Source organism: Lathyrus oleraceus, chromosome 6 (genome assembly GCF_024323335.1).
Source record: "Lathyrus oleraceus cultivar Zhongwan6 chromosome 6, CAAS_Psat_ZW6_1.0, whole genome shotgun sequence".
NCBI classification, from domain to species: domain Eukaryota; kingdom Viridiplantae; phylum Streptophyta; class Magnoliopsida; order Fabales; family Fabaceae; genus Lathyrus; species Lathyrus oleraceus.
This window is the reverse complement of record NC_066584.1, coordinates 176,052,131-176,062,829: the sequence shown is the minus strand read 5'-3', so window position 1 is coordinate 176,062,829 and position 10,699 is coordinate 176,052,131. Positions and strand designations below refer to the sequence as shown.

General features: G+C 38.6%; 1 protein-coding gene across 1 annotated transcript; it reads right to left on the bottom strand.

Moving 5' to 3' along the window:
- Positions 1–4,801: 4,801 nt before the first annotated feature.
- LOC127094620 (uncharacterized) lies at positions 4,802–6,691 on the bottom strand. The gene has a single exon (XM_051033428.1). The coding sequence runs from the start codon at positions 6,689–6,691 to the stop codon at positions 4,802–4,804; it is 1,890 nt and encodes a 629-aa protein (XP_050889385.1).
- Between the last annotated feature and the right edge of the window lie 4,008 nt (positions 6,692–10,699).

Below are 10,699 nucleotides of genomic sequence, written 5' to 3'. Positions count from 1 at the left end.
AAGAAGCAAATGACCATTGATCGCTCAAAGGAAAACAACCATTAAGTGTTTGAATGAATGAAACAAAAATAGTATATCATATATACCGTATTTTGCATCAGGATTACTTATATCATATATATAACTTGATCGATCTCAATTTAATTACTCGTTTATTCTTTGATTCATTCTGTCTTTTAATCGTATTAATACAGAAAATACAGAAAATAAACAGCTATCAGATGCATGGTTTCGTAAGTGGCTCTGACACCACTGAAGGAGAAGGGCGATCCAAAATGCAACGGAATTTAAAATTTCTCCTTTAATGATCCTTATGAATGGGCATGATTAGTGATATAATTGTTACCTCTTGTGGCGATTGTAACCTTTGATGTAGATCTACGGAGTGCTCAAGAACGTAGAACAATGACAACGCCTCTACTCAGTCCACACGAACGGATTCCTTCAATCTCAGTGCTAGCTGCTACGAATGAAGGCTTTGAGTGAGAGAGAGAGAGAGAAACGAAATTACAACTGCACTCATGCTTCTACACAAGGGTTCTATTTATAGAACCACTTGTGTGGGCTGTAAGCTTAAAAGCCCACTCAAGTGTATATGACCCATATCTTGTAATATGCCAAAATCACTTAAGCGCGTGGTACCTTACCATATTTTGTATTCTACTTAAGTACACCGTACCTTACAATGTTCTACAATTCACTTATGGGCACCGTACATTACGGTATTCCTTAGTTACTCTATCTCTCATCAATCCGTCCTTTGTGTGTGACCCTGTAGGTTTTCGCGGCATTCGCAATTATATTAAATCACGTATTTAACATAATAAACAGTGAGCGCTATCTAGCAACACATCACTGCTACCCAAGACACGAAAATGTCATGTGATCTAACAAATCCTTCTATGATAATAATTATGTGTATAATTACCCTTTTGCCCTTATGTCTATATTGAACACAAGGCATAGACCGTGTCATCCTTGTCCAATTCAATATTGGGCCCATAGACATTTATTGTGTTACGCAGGATGGGAAAATTCCATCTAGGTCACTCATGTCCCTTAGCATCGTTCGTGGAGTACCCATCAACTGTCTTTATGGTCATCTAATTACGGACAATGTTTGATCAACAATAAGGCACTCGACTCTACATCTAGGGTCCATAGTGGTTTCAGGTCGAAGGGTGGTATACACCATTATCACCATGAGAATAACTTATGACACTTTGCATAACATTCTATATAGTATTCTCATAGCGGGTCAATCTAGTATAAATATTACTCTTAATATTCATACCTATGTTTAAGACTTGATAACTCCTTATCCGTGATCCATGAGATGTGATCATCAATCTATATATATAATAGTCTTAATGCTTTAATGTTATCCCATTTCACAATAAAGCTCGACTACGGATACTTTAAGAATAGTGTCCTTATGTTTAATATGATCTCATGATTAAGTCACACTTGATACATTAAACAGACTATCTATTCTAGGGACTTTATTAAACAAACATAATAAAGAAAAAGCCTTTTATTATTAATAAAAAATTCGATACAAGTACCAAAAGTATTGGCCTCTAGGGCTTACACCAACAGGTCAGACTTGTAACAATTGGGTTGCTGTCGATGTTCCTATTGTCATTCATCGTTCTAAGTAATTTGTTTTTATTATTTTTAAGAAAAATCCTTCTCCTATGCCTAAGGGAGAAGTAACCATTGTTGGGCATTTTTATTATTATTCTCAATGAAATGCAATTTTATTCATCCACATCTATGATGTTTTCTTTTTTCTTTTTTCTTTTTCTGAAAATTGTAATCACAAAAAAAAGATAAATAAATAATAATCTTCCATCTGCATAATATTTGGCCATAATTCACTTCTGTAAGATCAAAATATCAAATCATTATGCAGATTGGTTCTCAAACCCATTGAATACAATGATCCTACTCCCTCTCCAAACTTTGATTTCCCTGTGTTTGAAGCTGAGGAAGAGATTAATGATGAAGAAGTATCTGATGAATTATTCTATTTGCTCAAGCATGAGGAAAAAGCCATTCAGCCGTTTGAAGAGCAGATTGAACTAGTCAACTTGGGTTCCAAAGATGATGTGAAGGAAGTCAAGATAAGGTCTCAACTGTGTCCAGAAGCTAAGAAGGGGTTGATTGATCTTCTTCGAGATTATTCTGATGTGTTTGCTTGGTTCTATCAAGACATACCTGGGTTGAATGTTGAGATTGTGGAGCATAGATTGTCGTTGAAGCCAGAATGCCGGCCGGTTAAGAAGAAGTTGAGAAGAACACATCCCGATATGGCCGTTAAGATCGAAGAGGAAGTGCAGAAGCAGATTGATGTTGGTTTTCTTATTACCTCCGAGTATCCGCAGTGGGTGACCAATATTGCGCCTGTTCCTAAGAAGGATGGAAAAGTCCGCATGTGTGTTGATTATAGAGATTTAAACAACGCTAGTCCCAAAGATGATTTTCCTCTACCACGCATTGATATGTTGGTAGACAATACAACTAATTCAAAGTCTTTTCATTTATGGATGGATTTTCTGGTTATAATCAAATCAAAATGGCACCTGAAGATATGGAGAAGACCACATTCATTACACCCTGGGGAACATTCTGTTATAGAGTGATTCCTTTCGGTCTAAAGAATGTTAGTGCAACATACCAGAGAGCTATTACCACTCGTTTTCATGATATGATGCATAAAGAGATTGAAGTTTATGTTGATGATATGATTTCTAAATCAAGTGATGAAGAAGAACATGTTGAACATTTGTTGAAGCTATTCCAGCGTTTGAGGAAGTACAAACTCCGCTTGAATCCCAATAAGTGTACTTTTGGTGTTCGTTCTGGTAAGTTGTTGGGCTTCATTGTCACTGAGAAGGGTATTGAAGTTGATCCTTCCAAGGTCAAAGCAATACAAGAAATGCCTACGCCCAAAACAGAGAAGCAAGTCAGAGGTTTTCTCGGCCGCTTGAATTATATCTCAAGATTCATATCGCATATGACTACCACTTGCGTGCCTATATTCAAGCTTCTTCAGAAAGACCCGTCTTGTGATTGGACTGAGGATTTCTAGAAACCTTTTGATAGTATCAAAAAGTATTTTCTTGAGCCTCTGATTCTGTTTCCACCTGTTGAAGGAAGGCCCTTGATCATGTATTTGACTGTGCTTGATAAGAGTATGGGCTATATTATTGTTCAGCAAGATGAATCTGGAAAGAAAGAGTATGTAATTTACTACCTCAGTAAGAAATTCACCGACTGTCAGACTCAGTATTATATGCTTTGAAATTCTGGTATCAGATATGAGATGTCGAAGGTATTGTCACGATACTAATATCTGAACAACAAGTTCAATATAAATAGGATAAAAATAGAGAAACAATTGAAAAAGCGACACAAGCAATTGTTAACCCAGTTCGGTGCAAACACGCCTACGTTTGGGGGCTACCAATCCAGGAAGGAAATCTACTAAACAAAATTAGTTCAAAGACTCTCAGTAAACAACTTCAAGTTACAGTCTTTTCACCTAATCTCTACCCGTGTGACTTCTATCTAAGAACTCTTAGATATGAGACCCTACTCACTCCCCCTCAATCACAACAGTGATACTATAACAAATACTAGAAAGAAAGAAGACACACTTCAAGAACACACACTTGATCTTGCTTAAAAGCTTCAATCAAGTAAACAAATACACTCGTACTTCAAAGATTAGAGTGGACAAATTACAACCCAAAGCTCAGTCCAATTCACACATCAACAAGATGAATGAATGGCTCACAAATCACAAATGTACAATAGGCTAAACCCTAATACTCACTCACTTCAATGTTTGTATTTTCTTGTCATCTGTCACACAGGGTTTACATGGTCTTTAAATAGAAGCTTTCTGAATGGGCCTGGGCAACATGTAACCCTAATCCTATTTAAGGTGTATTCCCTAGGAATTAGTAACAAATCATTCCTCTTTGGGAAAAAGAATATTTTGGCTTTAAATAGAATTACTCCTTGAATAACGCATGCAATGTCCATATAAGCACACAAAGACTTGCATGAAAAGCGCAACAACAAAACACATAACATTCAGACAGAATGTTCTGTATGCACATGTCTTAACATCGTGTCTGACATCTTGAATAAATCCTGCACAACCATATTTAAACAACCTGCAGGAAGCTGATATCACATGTCAAGACAACAGGCGTGACGTCTTGTGATAACATTAAGTTTTACCAAGATTGATGCCAATACATAGAACCAACAAACTCCCCCTTTGACAAATTTTGGCTAAAACAAATAATGGATCACACTATCACAAGAAATCAATCAAAGTATCAGTTCAGCAGCAGAAGTAAACATACACACATTACTAGCAACAATAACAACTAGTAAACACACAAGCGCTTGTACTCAGAATACACCATCAACCTGCTTCAACTAGACCACAACAAGCAGCAACCTGCTTCACACAGACAGAACATAGAGAATCCTTCCCCTGTGCCCAACAGATAAACACCAGAAAGTTCTCCCCCTTTGTATCAGACAAACATCATCTATAGCTATAACTACTTCCCCTTTTTAGCCAAAATAGACCAAAGAGACAAAATAAATGTCTATTTAGTCATTAACCGACATATCAAAAGGTAAAGGGTTACAAAACCAAGTACATAACCAGCTGTAAGCAAGCTGAGAAACAGATCAACAAAGTAATACCAAAAACAAGGAAATCCACCAAAATAGAAAAAAACCATCAAATCAATAGGGACCAAAGTCAAAGGAGCTAATCAGTAGAGCTTGAGCTTGCAACTTCATCAGCACCAGAAACAGAATTGCCACTTGTCTCATCATTGTTAGCAGACCTCTCACTAGAGGTGTGGGCTTCAGCTTCTTCTTCTTGGCTGACATTAGCATGTTCAACATTTTCACCTTCAGCCTGCTCCAAGCTTGCAATCAAGGCTTCCAATGATTGTTTTCTAGCTATGGCTACCCTTATCCCTTCACCTAACTCTTTGCAAGTCTCCTTAAGCTCAGCAATTTTTCCAACTTTTGAGGCTAGCCTTTTCATGGCAGATGTCATGACAATATCCTCGACATGACTGCCTTTAAACAGTTTATAATGCACAGACAGAGCAGGTTTTCTTCTACTAGGTAAGTCATTAGAGCACAGAATACCAGGGTGTTGATTCAAGATAATTCCACAGATCATAGAGGGAAAGGAAATTGGCAGCTTAACTGCATTAGTATATGCATGCTTGATGAGTTGTTCAAACATAAATCTACCATAGTCAAATTTCACTTTTGTTCCAACCGCAAAAATAAACCTTCCAAGGGTATTAGCAATGGTGGAGATATGATTGGTAGGGACCCAATTAGCAGCTCCTATTTTGTGCAAGATAGCATACTTGACAGTTAACTTCCCAGCAGGAAAATGCTTTTTAACAGGCCAAACGTTCACCTGCCTAGCTGTGATCTCCCTATATTCCTGATTGTCTATAACTTCTAGTTCTCCAGCACCCTCATTATCTCTACCTAGAAAATTATTAATAACAGTAGGAGAAAATGATATACACTTACCCCTCACATACACCTTGCATAATTCCTTGCTATTCTTATCAGAAATGTCCTCAGGAATGTTAACAATAAATTCCTTCACTAAACCTTCATAGCATTGAGAGAACCCAACAACAGTTTTCAATAGCCCAACAACTTTTATCAGGTCCATGACCTCCTTCCCATCAACAACATCTTTTCCCAACTCCCTTTCCACAGCTACCCTTCTCTGAATCACAAATTTCCACTTTGCAACTCCATCCTCAAGATGGAAGGAGATGTTATCCAAATCAACAGCAGGGACTTTACCAGGATACTTCCTAACAGTGGTTTTCTTCATAGGCGAGATGTCAGGGACATCTTCCTCAACATCCTCTTCAGGCTCAGAATCATCTCTGACCTTCCTCTTCTTTACTTCAACCTTGCTCCATGGTTTTGAGGGACCAATACCAGCAGTCTTCTTAGCTTTTATAGCTGACATATGTTTAGCCACAGATCTTCCTTTGCGAGTCTTCATGCGTGTAGCCACACTTGGCCTTAGGTGATGAAGTAAGCTTTCCTCTTGATCATCAGAGCTACCACCCTCTAGATCAATCACATCATTTGCATCATCATGCTTCTCAGAGTGGGAAGCATTGGTAGTTTTAGATGCCACATATTTTCCTTTTTCATACACGGTTTTCCCTAGAGACCATAACCCTTCAGCAACAAAGTCCTTCTCAGACCTGGAGGAATCGTCATCCTTACCACTATGTTGTTCAACCTTAGGAGAGGGGTACATTCGAGAAAGGGGAGTAGAAACTCCCTTCACAGAGTCACCTTCATTAAGAATTCTAGTGACTAGGTCTCTTGTAACACGATCAGTGTAGTGTTTATCTTCCCTAGAGTGAGTGGCAGGAGTTGAACCAGAAGGGATACTAGAGGTGTTACCTTGATTGGAGCATGCAGCAGCGGAGGCATCAATGGAGATGGGTTGGTTCAAATCAATGTCCGCACCGGGAATAATAGAGAGTGGAGCAACATCCAGAATCTCATCATCAGGGATGCCCATGGGAGGAGCACTAACCTTTTGAGTAGACTTAGTATTTTCAGAAGCAGATGTATATTGATGTTTTGACATTTTGGAGTTTTTCTGGAAAAAGAACAGTTGCCCTAGCAGAGGTTTGTGAAGAAGGAGCAGGAAGATGGAAGAGTTGGAGTAGGTAGTCAGGTTATGGGGGTAGCGTGTGAAGACGGAATAGATGGTATTTCCAAAACAAGGTGATGATTTACCATAATAGGGGCGCTTTATTTTAGCCACATAGACACTAATTTGATTACTTTTTCCACTCCATATTAATTGCTACAAGTCTTCATAAGTGAAAATCCTTAATTTTCCTCTCAGGACTTCAAACTGATTTGCATCCAAAGTCTTTGTAAAAATATCAGCTAACTGCATCTCAGTAGCAACATGCTCTAAGACTACAGTCTTATCCTCCACAAGTTCTCTAATAAAATGGTGACGTATATCAATATGTTTGGTCCTGCTATGCTGAATAGGATTCTTTGAGATGTTTATGGCACTTAGGTTGTCACAATATAATGTCATGACATCTTGTGAGACATTGTATTCAGTCAGCATTTGTTTCATCCACACCAGTTGAGAACAACTACTTCCAGCTGCTATGTATTCAGCTTCATCAGTAGACAGAGAAACATAATTTTGCTTCTTACTAAACCATGATATTAAATTGATCCCCAAAAAGAAGCATCCTCCTGATGTGCTTTTCCTATCATCAGCACTTCCAGCCCAATCAGCATCACAATATCCAGACATCACAAATTCAAATCCATGAGTGTATAGCATCCCACTCCTAGCAATAATCTAATGGACTCCAGGCGAGCTACAGGAGAAAATGTTTCATCAAAGTCAACTCCTTCAACTTGAGTGTATCCTTGTGCTACCAATCTTGCTTTATTTCTAGTAACCACTTCTTTTTCATCAGATTTATTCTTGTAAACCCACTTTGTTTCAATAACATTTATTCCTTCAGGTCTTGGAACCAATTCCCATACTTCATTTTCTTGAATTGGCCTAACTCTTCCTGCATGGCATTGATCCAGAATTCATCAGTTAAGGCTTCTTTAACATTCTTAGGCTCAATCTTGGACACAAAACATGCATGTGAGATCACTTCCTTTGATCTAGTGGTGACCCCTTTATTTGGGTCTCCTATAATGAGATCTTTAGGATGATCCTTCTGAATTCTGATAGAAGGTCCCTTACTTACTTGATCAGCTTCAGGTTCAGCGTGAGTGGTCTCACTCTCACTACTTTTATCCAGGAGTTCAGCTGGGGCATCATTCATAAATGTTTCAACATCGTCTGTGACATCAGTCTCTTGATCATCAACAACAACATTGATAGATTCCATCATAACTTTAGTTCTGGAATTAAAAACTCTAAAGGCTATGCTATTTGTTGAGTAGCCCAGAAATATTCCTTCATCACTCTTGGGGTCCATTTTCCTTCTTTGTTCACGATCAACCAGAATATAATATTTACTACCAAACACATGGAAGTATTTAACAGTAGGTCTTCTTCCCTTCCAGACTTCATATAAAGTGGTTGAGGTCCTTTTTCTCAAGGTTACTCTATTGTGAACATAACAGGCCGTGTTCATAGCTTCATCCCAAAAGTGGTAAGGCAACTTCTTAGCATGAATTATAGCTCTAGCAGATTCTTGGAGAGTTCTATTTTTCCTTTCCACCACACCATTTTACTGAGGGGTAATGGGAGAAGAGAACTCATGACCAACCCCTTCAGATGAACAAAATTCAGTAAATTTACTGTTCTCAAATTCTTTCCCATGATCACTTCTGATTCTGATAACATGACTCTCTTTTTCTCTTTTAAGTCTTTGGCAAAGGTCTTTGAACACATCGAACACATCAGATTTTTCCCTTATAAAATTCACCCAGGTATATCTGGAGAAGTCGTCCACCACAACATAAGCATACCTTTTCCCACCAAGACTTTCCACCTGCATAAGTCCCATCAAGTCCATGTGGAGAAGTTCCAACACTTTAAATGTGGTGTCATGTTTGATCTTCTGATGTGACATCTTTGTCTGCTTTCCAATCTGACATTCACCACATACTCTTCCTTCTTCAATCTTTAATTTTGGGATTCCTCTGATAGCTTCAACAGATATGATCCTCTTCATTCCTTTAAGATGCAAATGACCCAGTTTTTGATGCCATAGTTTCACTTCTTCTTCTTTAGCTAGAGCACATATTGATGAATAACTAGTTTCTTGAGGAATCCACATATAGCAGTTGTCCTTAGATACGACTCCTCTCATGATCACCTCATTTTTTACATTAGTAATCAAGCATTCAGTTTTTGTGAAGTTCACATTTAGACCTTGATCGCATAGTTGACTGATACTGATCAGGTTTGCAGTCAATCCTTTAACAAGCAGCACATTATCAAGGTTAGGAACTCCAGGGCTGTTCAACTTTCCAATCCCCTTGATTTCACCCTTTGCTCCATCACCAAAAGTTACATAGCTGGTGACATGAGATTGAAGGTCAACCAACAGGTTTTTGCTTCCAGTCATGTGTCTGGAGCTTCCACTGTCAAAGTACTAATCTTCTTTGGCTGAGACTCTGAAGGAAGTGTGAGCTATCAAGTTAGTAGCACCAGCCCTAGGAACCCACTGTTTTTTGTTAGTAGGGATGTGTTGTTTGGGTCTAGGTTGATGAGTAGGACTAGGATAACCATACAACCTAAAGCAGAATGGTTTTATGTTACCAAATTTCCCACAGTAATGACATCTCCATCTTTGGTGTTTTCCTTTATGTTGTCTTCCCTTATGATGTTGAGACACCTCATGTGACATCTTTGGTTTGCTACTAGTGGGACTACAGTCAGGAGAGGATTCATTGAACCCAAGGCCAGTCATGTCTCCTGCCATCTTTCCAGCCTGGAGGATTTTTTCTAAGGTGTCAGATCCACTGTTTAGCATTCTGACATACTTCGTCATTCCATCCAGTTTGGAATTCAGGAACACAACTTCGATCTTCAACTTAGAAATGGTTTTTAAGTGTTCTGTCTTCTCAGCCTCTAGTTGGGTTATCAGTTTCTTCTGATTCTCCACTTTTTGACACACTTCTTCACTTCTGAAACACAACTTCCTGTAAGAAGTAGCTAGTTCATCAAAGGTTAATTCATCATCATGGGAGTCTTCATCAGGATCCTATCTCCCAGTCAAGGCAGTCACAAGGTTGGCAGATTCTCCTTCTGTTTCACTTTTAGAATTATCATCAGACCAAGTAGCAGCAAGACTCTTCTTCTGTTTCTTGAGATAGGTCCCACATTCAGCTCTAATGTGACCATACCCTTTACATTCATGAAACTTAATTCCTTTTCCCTGTTTGGATTTTTCCTCAGATTTTGTTCTTCTTCCAGCATCATTGGGCCTACTGATGTCAAATGAGTTGTTCTTGACATTATACTTTGACCTCACATCCATCCTCTTCATGATCTTGTTGAATTGTCTTCCGAGTAACGCTAAATCATTTGCCATACCTTCATCAGTATCCTGACTACTTTCTTCCTTTTTATCTTCAGTGTTTGACACAAAGGCTATGCTTTTGATTTGCTTTTCAGATCCATCACTCATTCCCAACTCGAATGTTTGGAGGGATCCAATTAGCCCATCCACTCTCATCTTGCAGATATCTTGAGATTCTTCTATGGCTGTCACTTTCATGGAAAATCTCTTGGGAAGTGATCTGAGAATTTTCCTCACAAGCTTTTCATCTGACATCTTCTTACCCATGGATCCTGATGCATTAGCAATTCTCAAACTTAGTAGTAAGCAGCTGCAATCTAGACATCTTTACTCTATAGGTACCTTCATGAGTGGTTTTGAGAATATTCCAAGCATCTTTATCCACCTCACAATTGTTCACCAGACTGAAGATGTTCTTATCAACCCCATTGAATATAGCATTCAATGCTTTAGAGTTTCCAAGAGCTAGTTCATCCTCCTCCTTGGTCCATTCTTCCTCAAGCTTCTTATCAGTTGTAACTTCTCCATCCATCGTAGTGAAGGGATGTTCCCAACCTGTTAGAACAACC